Source organism: Tyto alba, unplaced genomic scaffold (genome assembly GCF_018691265.1).
Source record: "Tyto alba isolate M040663 unplaced genomic scaffold, T.alba_DEE_v4.0 Super-Scaffold_9, whole genome shotgun sequence".
In the NCBI taxonomy this organism is placed as follows: domain Eukaryota; kingdom Metazoa; phylum Chordata; class Aves; order Strigiformes; family Tytonidae; genus Tyto; species Tyto alba.
Genome location: NW_024881330.1, coordinates 25,215,585 through 25,231,418, shown reverse-complemented (window position 1 = coordinate 25,231,418; position 15,834 = coordinate 25,215,585). Strand labels below are relative to the sequence as shown.

General features: G+C 37.8%; 1 protein-coding gene across 2 annotated transcripts in view; it reads left to right on the top strand.

The window, feature by feature from the left end:
• PTDSS1 (phosphatidylserine synthase 1) overlaps positions 1 to 14,885 on the top strand; it is a 31,754-nt gene extending 16,869 nt beyond the window's left edge. Inside the window, exons 7-13 of one of the 2 annotated variants that reach the window (XM_042785795.1) lie at positions 1,375 to 1,516; positions 2,461 to 2,573; positions 4,088 to 4,153; positions 8,175 to 8,274; positions 9,442 to 9,510; positions 10,038 to 10,107; positions 11,417 to 14,885. In XM_042785795.1, the coding sequence (XP_042641729.1) occupies positions 1,375 to 1,516; positions 2,461 to 2,573; positions 4,088 to 4,153; positions 8,175 to 8,274; positions 9,442 to 9,510; positions 10,038 to 10,107; positions 11,417 to 11,526 (670 nt within the window). In that variant the 3' untranslated portion in view covers positions 11,527 to 14,885. Of the gene's footprint in view, positions 1 to 1,374; positions 1,517 to 2,460; positions 2,574 to 4,087; positions 4,154 to 8,174; positions 8,275 to 9,441; positions 9,511 to 10,037; positions 10,108 to 11,413 lie in introns of both variants that reach the window. The other variant, XM_042785794.1, reaches the window with a different exon arrangement.
• The last annotated feature ends 949 nt before the right edge of the window (positions 14,886 to 15,834 follow it).

The following is a 15,834-nucleotide window of genomic DNA, read 5'->3' as shown; positions in this document are numbered from 1 at the left end:
AGTTTTTTGCCCCTTTCCTGCCTTCTTCCCTGCCAGTCGGTGTCAGGCATGGTTATCGGCACGTTACCAATGATATAGGTGAAACAGGATAAAGTACCACGAACTGCCAAAGGATATTGCCTTGAGACATGGAAAAGGAGCTCAAAACTTGACTTCCAAATTTGTATCGTACATGAACTTCTGCACTGCTTTCTTTTCTCACTCACAAGTTTGTTAATTGTTCTAAGAACCATCCAGCCTTTAGTCTCAATTCAATTTTCCTGCATTTCAATTCAGAAGGAATAATGAGCATTATAGAGTTGATGGTCCCTCTGTTTTTAGAGAGTTCAATGAAAGTTGAAACAGCAAAATATCTCTCAGGACTAGTCTTTACTGTCTTTGTGGAATAATTTTTCTTCATGTTCTTTTAAATGCGTGAGTAGATTTTGTTGGACCTTTAATATGAAGAGGAGCTACATGGAATGAGAAGCTTTTGCTTGTGCCCTTTTGTTTTCTTCTCCTTTTTTTCATTGAATAAACACAGGTCTTAAAGATTAGAAGATTCCCTCTGACCTCAGATCCCACAAGTATCAGAAACATTAAATCTGAATCACCTTTTTTGTCCAGAAGGGCCAGGGAAATAACAGCATGAAAACTGACTTCTAGCCCTGCTAGTCTTTCTTCGGAAAAGGAAACTGAGGTTTTTTTAGATTCCCTGCCCTTTGGATGCTGTTGCTCATCTGAATTAATATTATCGAAAGCAAGAACCAGTAACACATCTGACAAATGAACCTCCGTTCACATCCCCTTTCAAAAGGGAACTTAAACGCCTTCTGGCTTTTAACAGCGCTATCACATCTCTCCAGAAGATTTGCATGCATCTGATATCAGAACAGCAGGCGTTGTGTGTGCTGGAAGTGCAGCGTTTTCAAACCTGTGGAGCCAGCCCCTTCTACAATTAATAACTAATCTGACAGATTCTTGAGTCAGTGAGCTCTAGAACAAGGAGTCTTCGGGACAAGAGCAGTGGCAGCATAGCCAAGGAAGAAATGTCCTCTAGATTTTCCAAAGGGCTTGCAGAATTGCAATCCTTCTTTCTTTCCTTTGTGGAGAGAATGATAGATAGGTTTTGTAGTTAGTTACTGACTGAGGATAGAGGAGGGCAGGCTTTCATAGTGGAATGCACCCTGACTGAAATGCTTAATAGGTTATATTTCTTAATTCACTCGTGCCTGGTACACAGATGTGTCTGTGAAGATCTCTGCTGTCCAGCGAAAAAATGATTGTTCTGAAATATCAGTAACACGACTATTACTTTGTCCATTTTTTTTTTTTTTTTTTTTTTCTTTCCCATGCATATTCCTTGTATTTACTCCAGTCATTCTCTTTTTCTAGGGACATTCACACAACCACAGGGAAAATCAAAAGAGCTGTATTACAGTTCACCCCAGCCAGCTGGACCTATGTCCGCTGGTTTGACCCTAAGTCTTCATTTCAAAGAGTGGCTGGAATCTACCTTTTCATGATCATTTGGCAGGTAAGAAATAAATTCTGTGAAATCAAAGCTACCATCAGCTCAGTTACTTATTGGCTGTGTTTGGCTAGAAGATATTCTAATGCAATGTATGTCTGTCATTGAAATACACAGTTAAATGAATTGATAATACAGAATCGGTCAGGGCATTGTTCACGGGAGTTACATGATAGTTCAGGAGTGTAATTACAGAATCTGTGGAAAAAAACAAATGTTACAGATTGCTGTACTGGCCATCAGATTACTCTTTGCAATTGATACGGTTCTAAAACTGCTAGACAGTGGGGTTTTGGGTTGTTTGGTGGTTTTTTTTGGTTTGATTTTGTTGTGTGAGGATTTTTTTTGTTGGTGTGTTTTTTTGTTTTTTTTTTTTTTTCTCTTTCCCATTAACTGCTGGATGGAACACTGATACTCAGAATTCTGGCCTTGATACTGCAAGGCTCCATAATATGTCCCAACTGCTTTGGTACTTCATCATGCAAATGCTTGCAGACTTCACTAAAACTTTTTTTTCTTTTTTTTATTTGGTGAATTCAGTTTTTAGAAGGAAAACTGGAAGTTGATATACTTTTTTTTTAAATGTGATCTCTGTGAAATTTCCCTCAGTAATTCATACCTGATTTAGGATATGAAAGTTATCAGAAGACCTCTGCAGTGTGAATTAGTGTCTGGTTCCTTAATCGGTTTCTGGAGAGAGAGCAAATACTTTCGTGTAGGTGTCTAGGGGAGAATTCTTTGTTTTACTAGTATATTCCTTGCTTGTCCTAGAGCAGGAATCTTAGACTCTTTAAATCCTCAAACCAACCAGCAGGGCTCTAGTAGAGCATAAATAGCTTTCCTTCCATGCTTTAGTTTTCATATTATTCTTTGCACATTTTCCGTAGTAACTCATTAAGAGTTATGTAAGTTGAACACTAGTAACTAACCTTTTTTTTTTCTTCCCCTAGCTGACTGAGTTGAACACATTCTTTTTAAAACATATCTTTGTGTTCCAAGCAAGCCACCCTTTAAGCTGGGGGAGAATTCTCTTCATAGGAATCATTACAGCACCCACTGTAAGGTAATTTTGTTACCATGGTGTTTTTTTCTTCAGTTTAAAGTAGCTCGACTTTTAGGCACCCAAGAACTGCATACGGTTTGTGAATAAGTACAGCACATTTCAATAAATTTATGCTTTTGCCACTGTGAAAAGGAAAACAACCATCACTATTCAGTAAAGTGTATTTTCTGACAAGTAAACTAATAAGGTAAAATGTATATAAACATCTGTTTCCATAGGGATGCAGCACCAGTCTGTTCCATTTTCTGTTTGTATAGCATCTCCCTCTTTTTGTGGGTTAGTTGCATATGTTATCCTTGAGGACTGCATGTGAAAGTATCCAAGTTGATGAGTCAGGTGCTCAAAGAAGTGTGGATGAAGTAAAATCGAGCTGTTGGTTTTTCTGAGCTCCTTATTCTGTTTGTCTACAGGAGATATTAGCATGTTATAAGAAATCATCGAACATTACCATATTCTGAGTAACAGAACAGTATTTATGCAGTGTTACCAGTTGTATAGAAATATTAACCTGCTTTTAATCGTGCACGCTATTTCATGTTGTTAGCAGAATCCCCTTAATTTTTTTTCCTGTAACATAACTGGAGGTAGACAAAATGCACACAGTTCTTAAGTCAGAGGCAGGGAATTTCCCATTCATGTGTAAAGTGATGTTACCTTGGACAGTTAAATGGCAGCTATGCATTGGTTATTCCTAAAGTACAGCTCAAGTTATCTGCAGTGATTTCACACTGTTAATTAAATCACCTTAAACATCTTATAAACTGCATAGGTGAGCTTTTAGGTATATTTATGGCACTTGCCAACTTGTAACAGTCTTTGTTCTCAAACAATCCTTGTATTGTTAGATTAATAACACTTGTCTTCCCCATCAGGCAGTGGAAATCAGAGACTGAGAGAAGGAACTGTTAGTTCCACTTCTTTGAAATTCCCCTCTCTAAACTTAAAAATTAGGAACAAAAAGAGCATAAAGAACAGAGCAGAATGGTCTCCAGACTGTTTTCAAAATAGTGAGAAATTCTACTCTGTTCTTGAGAGGAAAACATGACAGTTATAAGAGCACTCACCCAGGATATGGAATAGTCATGTTTGGTTTCTTTCAAGATTCAAACCCACATCTCAAGAAAATGCAGTTGTTAATAAAAGACAAAGCTGTGGAAAAAGCGGCGGATTCTCTAATTCTTTCAAAGCTGTTGCACTTTGCCTAAAAAAATTGGAGATACAGTGGAGAGGCAGGAGACAAATACGTAGCTTTGTTAGCCTACTAGTTTGGGTACTTTCCCAGTCCTTGCTCTCAGGATTGTTTTTTGTGTTGTTTCAGCTATTCGATCTATGTGATAATCTGTCCTACTAGAATTGAAACCATCTGGTAGACATCCAGCATGATTGCATGTGGTTTTAACCATCAGCACTTCATTTTCAGTATAGATACATTTGTAACATAAACTTGTTTTTTAAATGTAAATACTCTGGGGACTTCCAACTTCACTGAAGAATTTTCTTGTTTCCCTTCTCAGGCAATACTATGCGTACCTCACAGATACACAGTGCAAGAGGGTGGGAACTCAGTGCTGGGTGTTTGGGTAAGTGTTCTTGCTGCATTCTTGAAGCTCTTGGACAAGTGTTAAGTATGAGTCCAGCACAGAAACAGGCTTGGCATGAAGCCAGTCCTTGTCCTGTGTTACTTTTAGTATAAAGAACAGTATGGAGAGATTTTGGGGTTTTTTTACAAGTTCAGAGGAAAGGAAAATTTTGGATATGGAGGTAGAACATGGGAAGGGATGGAGTGAGTAAGGAGAAGGAGGAAGACCTAGAAACTGCTGGATAAAGCTAGGCTCCTTCAAAGTAGCATTGGCCTTGTTGCCCATATTCTGAGTCAGGTGAGAAGGATAAAGCTTTTTTTTGCCTCTACCACTTGCCTGTCATCAAAGCAATGTTTACCTGGCCATCAAGGTGGGCATTGCTGCCGTTAGCGGAATCACAAGAGAAGACAGTAAAACAAACCATGGTTATCAATTATTTCTATTCTGTTCTCAAAGAGGGAAAGAAATAACACTATGAAGCTTGGCTACAGTCTCTTTCAACATGTATCTTGGAGGGCACCTTTAAATGAAGAGTTTGCACATTTGCTTCTGGGGAGAACTTCCTTCTCTACATGGCTTGACTAAAATGTACTGTTCTGGAAACCTGGAACATATGCTATTGCGGTGTTGTAAAAGCTTCTTGTAAGTAGGCAGCATAGTAGTGTCCCTTCTGATTTATGACTTGGAAGCTTACAAATGTGAAAACATAAAAGATCCTAAATTATGTCTTAAAGGGAAAAAATAGTGTGTATTTTAAGAAACTATTCAAGAAGCTTATTTCTGATGGCAATGATTTTAAATTAAAACAGCCATTTCATTCTCTTTGTCAAGATTAGTGTATGTCTTGTTTCCAGAATTGTCTGAACCATTTTTGTGTTTAGTAGAAAAATCTATTACTGTTTTAAATCGGAATAGCATTTCAATGAGCCATAAAATACTCAAATCTAATTTAGAGGCAGTGCTCTGTCAAACTTATCTCACCTTTACTGTTAGTTTTAGGAACAGTGCTGGGCTGGAAGATGTGTTTCCAGGTGCACTACACTACTGTAAAGAATACCCCTTTCTCAACGTTTGAGATGAGAGCAGAGCATGCTGCAATGCAATTGAAGGGATTTCTACTCTTGTTTTAAATCTACCCTGGAGAACATGACACATGTCTCCTTGGGTTTGGCTGGGCTTAAATATTCACCTCTTTAACTGATTTAGCACCTTCATGGATGGATCTATTACTGTCTTCAACATCCAGTGGGCATACAAAAGGTAGTAACTTTGCTCTTGTTTAGTTTTACTGGTGCTGAATAGGAGTGGATAATATTTTCTGTAAGCCTGAACAACCTTACTTAGGGAGGATCCCCCTCTTTGAAACATACATTAGGATTCCTAAAGAGAGTCTCTAACATACACCACAGTCCTTATAAAGGATTTTTTAAATGATCATGGCAGAGTAACCTGTCTTTCTGGATTGGTATGGATGGTGCTTTAGTACTGAAGATAACTAACTAATCACACAGTTAATATGACTACTTAATCTACAATTAGAATCAAATAACCTTGTGCTGTTTGTGCATAAACAGCGGTTACAGATCAACTATTAGTATTTTAGAGGTGTGCATTTGAATACAGGCATGTTACTGAAATCTCTATTTAAATGATTTAGGAATCAAGATGTTTATATGAAAAAGGAAATTTTCTCAATTACAGATGGTAATTTTATAGAAGTTTTATAGAAGACACATTTTAAAGAATTTTATAGTTTTGGGGAAGAATTTTCAAATTCTGCATTTTGAATAAAGGAAGGTGAATTTTTGTTTCATCCAGGAGAATGTAAACATATTCTTTTGCAAACTGAAGGGACATACAATGCTGAATGTTTGCCTTCTGGCTCTGAAAAATTGTTAAGGATTACAGAAACCATCAGCTTTGGTTCAAAGCTCTCACTGAACAGATTAATGTCATATGTCAATAAATAGATGCCCAAATATCTCTTTACGATCGCATAACAAGAACTGCAGTAGAATATTCATCTAGAGTCCGATATAATCATGGCAAATGTGTAAGTATTCTCCTTGAGACTGCTTGCTTCTGTAATCTGCTAAAAAAAACAGAGCAGCACTAGCAGTTCCTGTTTTTTGTTGAAAAAACAGCACTCTTCCAGTAATTTAACTATCCTATTACTATTAAAGCTATATTTAACTATAAAAGCTATTTAACTATACTATTACTATAATTTCTGAAGCAATTAAAAGCAAGTATATAGAATATTCATATCTGTGGTGATCCAGGCACACTTCTAAAGGCACAAATTGAATTTGTAACAGTGTTCTCATCACCCTTCAGTAGGACACTAACACCTTTCACTGTTAGCATTATTCTGTTTTTTGATTTACCACTTCTTTAACCGTAATAGCTGTCCTGTTGTACAATGTACTTAACCCAAGTATACTTGACAAGAATAATGGAAAGAATGTATAAATGCTGCACAAACAGCTGTATCATTTTTTTGAGTCCTTGTTGAAAATAGCCTATTGTTTTGTTTATACCTTTGACTATATCATACCCTCATGTTTGTTTTCTGATGGTAGTCTTTCTGTTTCCATTGCTGTAGCCGAGTTTAACTATTTTTTAATTTGCAGCTGGATCAGTAAGAATAATATAAAACCAAGAAAGAAAAATAGTTGGTGACCCAACAGAGTAACACCGCTCTCAAGTTTTTACTAATATGTACCTCATCAACTTACAGTATTGGTCAATTAGGTCTTACTTCCACAATTCTGTTTTGGCCCCACTCATCGCGCTGCAAATCACATTAGATGGTACAGAGAAACCTGTAATTTATTATTTGCACCAGGACCATTTCTGCAATACCAGTGATTAAGTCGCACGCACATCTTTTCTTCTTTCATGGAGGGAGCTGGGTCCTGTCTGCCAGGCTGCAGAGCTGTTTTTGGCAGCTCACTGGCTGTGGAGGGTGCCGGTAGGGAATGTGTCCTGCAGTGTTTTGCCTGGGAGACTGCAACACCTGATCTGATGTTAAGTGTGCCTGCGCTCTGGAGAGGAGTTTTCATGCATGTGCTCATATGTACAACCTCAAAGTCACTATTGAACAAGTTAAGCACTGAACTTTTATCAATTTAAGTTTTCTTCATAATTTGCTTCAGCTTCAGAAGAGTCCATTTTCATTACTTTTGCTTCACCAGTAATGTTTCTACACTTGTATTTGTTAAAAGTATGTAATTTTGTGTCCAGGACCAATACAAACTAAATATATTTGTGACAGGTGATGGAAGCTTGGGATTCATAACCCTTTGTTCCACACCAACAAGCCTCCATAGCTTTGATCCTGAAAAGATGTAAACATCTGTTAACCAGGAGAGAGCTGGAGATACTTGTTTTGATTATTATAATGCCAGAGAGGAAAGTAAATACTGCAATTTTTCCTCTCTTAATTCTCCTGAAATCCTTTGATACTGTAGGGTGGACCTGAGTTTACATACAAACCTGAGCAAATGCTTAGCTTCTCAGAGCATTTGAAATGCTGTTTTGTGTTAATTTTCTCATTAAAATCCATCTGAAACAAGCAAAGTAGCTTATTTAGAATCATAGTAAATTTACATCCAGTAGAGAAATACCCAAAGCACAGTTCTAGTTCACCCAACAGGGAGTCTGTAGGTTGTTCAGCATGGTAAAGAAATTGTATCTGTTGAAGGCGGAAGCACAGTGGTAGGTATAAAAAGAAATTATCTGCTGTTGGCACACACTCCTGCTTGTACCCTGGGCAAGCAGAGGCTTGTGGAATTGTGAACTGCTGGTCAATCACTTTCTATATGCTGTTTATGCGGAAGAGAAATATAGAAAGAAAATAAATTTCACAAAGAATGCCAGTTAGTGGTGCTATTGGGGAGGTGTGTGCTCACTGGAGAGTAGTGCTTGTTTAGAGCTGACAGTCGGGGGTCTGGATTGTAAACATGAGAGCTAAATCCTTAGTGTTTGTAACCACCTCCTCTCTCTCATTTACCCACAGGGTTATTGCTTTCCTTGAAGCTATTGTGTGCATAAAGTTTGGACAGGATCTTTTTTCCAAAACACAAATACTGTATGTTGTGTTTTGGCTTCTCTGTGTGGTAAGTGAGATTTCTCATGTGAAACATAAAGCATGGCAAAAGCATTGAAAGCATCTGAAATAGCTTCCTCTCTGGAACATTGGCAGCAAGGGATCATTGTGGGGGAGTGCTGGTGAAGAGCTTTATGCATGTCCTAGGAAAAGCATACACTAGGTTGTTTAGAACACACTTTGAAGAGCTTAGAGTAACTTTTTTCTTGACATAGCAGAATATAGCCACTTTACCAGTACTTAACAATGAAACAAACACTAGTTATAGGGCACTTTGTCTTTATGGGAGAAAATGTCAGTCTGATTGAGGCTAACTTTGGTGGTGCTTGCTATAGTGCCCACTGAAAGGAACAGAAGTTAATGAATGGCATTAATAAGTAATGCATGTTGTTTCACACTGAAGCCTTGCAACTACATAAACAACCCTGCTTTATCAAGCAAATCATTCTCACTCAGCCTGCAACTTTCTGTACTTCAGTGTGATTGCTGCAAATGCAGCATGAAATGCCCATTTTATAACAATAAATGGATGTTTGTCTTGCCAGACTTGTAACTCCAATGCCAAACACATTTTTAATGGTCATTGAAAAATCAGGCATTTATAATGGGCTGACAGATAAATACTTGTCCCTTCTAGTTGAGAACACAGTTTGAACAGGTGATAGGGAGTCAGAATTTATTCTCATATTTAGCATGATGATTTTATTCCTGAAACTTCAGAGGAGAGAAGTATTGAATTGCTTCCCGGATCAGAGCACCACAAAACCAAACATGTAACCCAGCCTGAAGCATGGACCAGGGAGAAAGAGAATTAATTTTTCTTTCAGTCTGGTTGTTCCTGATAACATAAGTGCCTACCAACTGCCTTTGTATGATGACTGTACAGGGTAAGGACAAAAATAATGCTGACGGGGTATCCTGCATGTATATAGGTGATCTGTATGTATTTTTATCCTCCCACTGAGAATTGCTCTGCGTACCCCATGGTGGTAGAATGTGTGCGTACCTTGAAGTTGAATCATGAGTCTCACCCATCCTGACAAAAGATGCAGAGAGAAACAGAGCATGAAAGGCTCTGAATGAGGAATCTCCAGGGTCTCCAAGACCTTGAACCAGCAAGGAATTTGGAAAATGTTTTACAGATGCTTTTTTCTTTTTCTCCTCTTCCCTTGTTTAGGCCTTTACAACTTTCCTGTGTTTATATGGTATGGTTTGGTATGCAGAATACTACGGCCACCGAGAAAAGGTACTTTATTAGGAAGCCTGTTTTTGTTTTATACCAGAGTTAAAACTGCAGTGCTCCTAGATATTAGAATTCTTTACCAGAGCTAGTATAAGTGGGGGTGAGGGGGGATGGTCCAGAGTCTAACTGAAGTCAATAGAAAGAACTCTGAATTCAGCGGGCCTTGGACAGATCCCAAATTACATTGTGGTTTCTAAAGAATGCTGTCCTCTTAGTTACTCAAAATGAGGCTGTAATTTTAGCAAAGAATTCAGGGATGAATGGTTAGCTAATGTTCCCATTGTACAGGTGGAATGCTAGGGGAATATTAAGAATACTTGGTTACACAACAAATCACGTGGCAAGGGTTGAGTTCTTACTGTATCATCTATGTTGTACCTTCTAGCTGGGAAGAGGAAAGTCCTAAGAGCTGGCTGAATGTTTTATGAGAACTTCTGCCACAGTTTAAATTTACAGGTCTAATTACAAACAGGAGAAGTGATGATCACAAAACCCAGCATCCCAATAACACGTCCTTCTTGTTTTTGCAGACTTTATCAGAAAGTGAAGATAGCCCATACAGTCCAGATGCTTCCTGGCTTCATTCTAAATTCAGTAGAGGTATTGGCACTTTTGCACCGATATTCCTGAAATGGTAGCCTTAAGGCTCAGCACTAGAAAGTGAGGCTTGAGAAACTTACCTTGGAGACAACTGGACCTATTTATATATCCCTGCAGGAGCTATACAGATGAATCATCTGCAAAGCTATTTGGCTTTGCTGCCTTTTTTCTTCTAACTCTTGGAAATGTATTTATTTTTTAATGAAGCAACTGAATTTTTCTGCCTTTATTCCAGGCTATTCTTGTAGGTTTAGGGCATTATGCATTTCATAACAGTTGTGGACAGGTTTTCTCTCTGAACATTGCGTGTTTGATTTGAAACAGATGAATGTGAATTGTGCTTTTATTCCTGCTTATTAAGAAACAGTCAAGAATGTGCCCTGGAGCTTGTGTTCTTACTGACATTTGCCTAGTCAGTGTAGTGCTGGTGGTCATGAACAGCTTTCTCTGTCCTAAGCAAAGGCAGCCTCCTTCTCTGACTTTTTCCCTACACTAGAGGTCAATTAAGTTACCTGCCTCCTCCATTAACTCTCTAGTGAGGTCTTGTTTATTGAACACATTGGGATTCACACCTGGAAGTTATCTCTGCCAGAGTTTTTGTATCATTAAAAATATTTCTTATTTATCATATGTTTGAAAAGCACTTACAGCAGGCCTTCTTTGTATTTCATACATAATTTTTCTGGATGGTGATATTAATTTATTCTCAGTTTAGTAAATATGTGGATTTTTATATTGTGGAGAAAAATTGCTTGCACTCAAAAGGTTTTTCCCATTTATATGTGTTGGATAAATCTGGCCAAGCAAATCTTTCTCCCTCTTTACTTCATTAATTACAAACTTCAGCCTCTTTTTCATGTTTTGCTCTTGAATTTTTGTTTCAGTCCCCATTGTCTCCCTCTGCTTTCTCAGAGTCAAACATTGTCTCGTGAAAGACTGAAAACAAGAAATGTACTCCCACAAGAATCTGTGACTTCGCTTCCATAGTTCTTAATTTCAGATAGTAATACCTGCCAGTAATAAAAATGTGGAGATTTAATTATTGATGGCATTTAAAATGGAGGATATTTTGCCACTATATTCTTCTGTAGCAAACTTCTGAATTTTTTTTTTTTGGAGGCAGAATTTTGCAGAAGTCTTAAGAATTGAGTTTTTTTTAAAAAATAGGCCACTAGATGGAGTACGAGTATTAACCAGTTTGTATTAGCCTGAAATAATCCATACTGTAAACACTGTAATTCTAGACAGCCTCACTGTTTTTCAGACAAGAGCTTGCAAATGTCAAATACATATATTTATTTCTCAGCAGGTGCTGAAAATAGTCCACCAAAACATTCAGTCAATAGTGAAAGCCATTCATCTAGAAGGAGGAATCGGCATTCCAAATCAAAAGTAACAAATGGAATCGGCAAGAAATAAAAATGATCTCTGAAGATATTCTACAGTGTGACCAGAGGTGACAAAGAGAATCAGACCTGGCTCTGAATTTCCAAATGGAAGATTGATTTTTAAGTTTAAAAGTTACAAAAAGAGGTGTTAAAGAAAAGAATGATTGAGGTGGAGCCACCAGTATAGTGCAAATCATAGCCTGATGACACTTGCCATTCACTGATTTAAATCTTGTTTCTTCAGCATGTGGCACCAAAAGCCTAATGATGAGTATGCTGGGAAGAAAAGTAATTTTGTCATAGCAGGTACACCTTGTTTTGTGTTCAGGTGTTGCAAGTGCATTTTTAATATCATAGTTGAGGACTTAAACACAAAGGTTAGTAAACTGATAATCAGTTGGCATAGTTGGTTGGATTTTTTTTGTTTTGTTCTGTTTTACTGTGGTTTTGTTGTTTTCTAAAAGAGTATGTGATCCTTTGACTAAAAGCAACTCTGCTCTTCTTTCTCAGTCTCACAGCTAAACTTTTCTATACAACAGTTAGTAAGTATTTAAAATGTCCATACTTGTATCCATCTGCTTGCTTTTATGTAAAGGCTCTTTAGACCTGGTTGACAGGGTTTTACCAGCAAAGAAATGGGTCCAGGTTTCTTGTAAAGGATGTGAAATTCATCTTCAAACGTGTTTTTTGTTCTGCACTGTCCTTCTGCTTGATTGCTACACATTTGATTACTTTTGAGTTTTTAAAATACTTACATAAAAACCTGTTGCAAAGTGGAGGGCCAGGCCTCCTGCCCTCAGAGACAGATGTCATATCATTTAGTTGTTTTTCCTCCTTTACTGCAGTGAATTTTGCATCTTTAAGTGCAAATACGTAATTTTTTCAGATGTGTCACATTATGTACAATGTTCCTTCCCCCACTCCCCTCTAATGTGCCTCCGCCTCATCTGGAACTAGAAATCCCAGTGTTTTCTTCAGACTGATATTAGAAACTGCTTTGAAGGCTCTGATGCCTTACTAAGCCTGGTGATAAAGCAGTTTTTTTTTTTTTTCTGAAGTGGAGTTGCTTACTACTTCCATAAACATAATTATTTGTGAAGCCTTGCTGTAGGTGTCTGAGAGGCAGCATGATATTACTGTGATATACCCCATTGCTTTGGTATTTGCTATCGTGCAGTCAGATACCCAACAGCAAAGTCATTCTTTCCTGCAGGTTTTTTTTCCTGTGTGTTTTTTTTTGGTTTTGGTTTTGGTTTGGTTTTGTGGTTTTGGTTTTTCTTTAATGTATTAATTCTGATATCTAGAAGAGTGGGTAATTCTCCAGCAGTGAATGTAATATTTAAGTCAAGAGGTAAACAATCAAGAGTAGCCTTTTTTTTGTATTAAGTTATCAAAATGTTTTTGTGCCAATTAGATTTTTGGGATTTATGGGGTTCAGAGAGGTAGATAGTTTAAGCAAAGATAAGTAATACCCATTAGTCACTTAGCCTTCATAAGAGAATGGGATTTCCTTTTTCATTGAATAATATTACTGTGATTTGCCACAGGCTAAGTACTAAAAAAAAATGCAGCAGAGACTTTATACAAGTGTATGATACTGTAAATAGAAAAAACTATCCTGTGTAAGCCATTAATTCCTATGTGCCACAGATTATCAATGTTTTCAATGCACTTAAGTGTTGCTGCTGAACTCCTTGGAGGCCCTTCATTTCCCACCCCCCTTTTCAATCAAACAAAGTGTACAACATAGTAGAAGCTGCTATATCATCATTGCTACAGTGACATTAAATGTTACATGAGGAAAAAAAAAAAAAAGTCGGGAAGACTTTCAGGCTTTCCTAGGACTATTTGGTTTTCATTCATGCTATAGCAATTCCATGTCTTGCCTCCTTGTTTGTAATGTACTACATATTGATGAATGTATTTGTAGATTTTTTTTTGGATACTGAGACTTGTTACTTTTTTATTTTCTTGGTTAATAACTCAGTCTGTGTAAGACTGAGGAATGGCATTGTAAATTTTCTGTCAATTCGATACCAAAGCAAGAGATGGGAAGTCTAATGGTTTAGATATTTTAAGTACTGTGGTTTTCAAAGGTGAGAGCCTGTTTTGTACTTGCAAGGTGTATACACACCAACTATGTATACAAAGCTTACATATGTAAGCAGATGCTGAAGTACAATATCTGCTTGTCTGTGGGGACAAGCACTCATTTTGTAAATGCAGACCTGGTGCTCACTCTGCTGAACTGCACCCTAAATATATCGGAAAGTCAAATATGAAGTGTCATCTTTTTGGAAGCTGACTTCTGTATACTGTTACAACAGCTTGGCCTTGAAAAAATGTTGTTTGACAACACCTTTAAAAATATTTCCTGTGAAGTCTTTTTACTTTAATTTTTTTGTTTGGTTAGGGGTTTTTTTGTTTGGGTTGTTTTTTGTTTGTTTTTGGCTTTTTTACTACTTTAAAAGAGGGGTGGCTATGGAGAGGGGAAACTTAAGTAAACTATTCAAGTGCTGTTTGGAAAATAGCACTTTGTGTCCTCTGTCAGCAGTTCTGGCTGGAATTCACGTGTATTCTGACAAGTCCTCCACTGACTGACAACTGTATTTTCAGCCTCATCGTTTGGGATGTGAGCTTTGCACTGGTAGGTGTTGGAAAGGTGCTTTTGATCACTGCTGTAAAATTAGTGATCTCGATTTTATCATTTACTGCGCTATTGCTGATTTCTGTGTGTGTAACACTTACAACAACAAATCGTGGAGCTGTTTAGCACAAGCATTCATGTATGAATTTTGCTGCTTGAACAGTATTTTGTAACAGTCACGGATGCACTGTCCTGTTTTTAATGACTTGTTCTGTCAGAGCCTCTCGTTCCTACTTTCCTGCTTCTGATGTTCTTTCCTATCTCTGTCCTCTAGTGATCTCCCCTGCTGTTATGGAGAGATCTGAATTGGCCCTCCGGAGGCTGTCCATCAGTGATGCCAGTCATTGAAGGGAGGCTAATTCAGGGCAGCATGGTGTAAGCAGAAGGTAGTGGCAAGAACTTTAAGTAGTGGATTAAATAAAAACGGAAAGTTTTAAAATGCGGGTATACAGTGAACAAGAGCTGGCCTTCAGTACTGGATTCCAGTATTAAAGTTGCTGTGTAGTTCATACAACATGTCTAATTAACTATTTGGAGTGTGATTTCAACGAGTGCTTTTGTTACTCTTCCGTGAAGATCATCATCTGATGTTCCAGCTGTTAAAACTCTAATATTTTTTACTTTGTCGCAAGAGGACACAGATGTTACCATGTATTTAATAGTTTTTGAATAGAGTTGCTCTGTATTGATTGCAAAGTATTGTATTTTGCAATAACTCAGTAAATCAACCCATGTCACCAGAACGCGTGTTTGTCTGTACCTGCAAGGCATAGGAAATGATTACATGCTCCCTTTAGAAGCTGTTACATTTTATTCTATGTAATTGCATGCTGACAAATGCAGTGGTTCCTGAGCAGCCTACAGTGCACACTAAGGTTTTGCTGTAATTTACTATTTCGGAGCAGCAGATCTGATAATACGAACAGCTCTATTATGCCTTCTGAAGTTTCTCTAGCATACAGCGTAAGTCTTGTCTTAAAACAAATCCAGAAAGAATAATTACTGTTGGATGGGAGAACTGAATGGCAAGATGGTCTCATGACAGGCCTTCAAAGAAGAAATGAGACTTCCTGTAGAAGAACTGTAAGACAGGCTATCGGCAAGTAAGCAAGCTTCTGCCAGTATAAACGTGTCACTGAGTATCAGAAAACACTTTGCTTTGGCTTCCACCGCTGCCGTAGTTTCCGCAGCAGCAGTTTCCAGTTGTTTTTGTACCTCAAATGTATTGTGAGCTGTTGATTACTCCTCTGCTGTTGGCACTAGCCTGATGTCTAGTGTGTAAGGAAGCATGGCTTTTCCTCCTCAGTTCCTTCTCTCTACAGGCATTGAACACAGGGACTTTTTGCCTTTCTGGGAAGGGCTTTTCTTCACCATGACTTATCTTTTTGAACACTGATTCATAGAGAACCCATAAATTCCGAGGTTGTAATAAAGTCTGGAGTATCCAGAACGTAAGCATGTTCATCCTCTGGGAAGAACAGCTTAGAGGCAAGTGTTGAGTTTGTAAATCTCTTCTGAAGGGTGAGAAAATACCTGATTAAACAATTTATAAGAGCCACCTCTCTCACAGGACACTGTTTACTACACTGGAGAAGGCTTTTTTATGTCTTCATTCTAATCAATTGAAGCATTAAAAATACTGGGAAAAAAAATGAAGCATTGGAAGAAACTTCCTTTAAGAAGCAACACTTG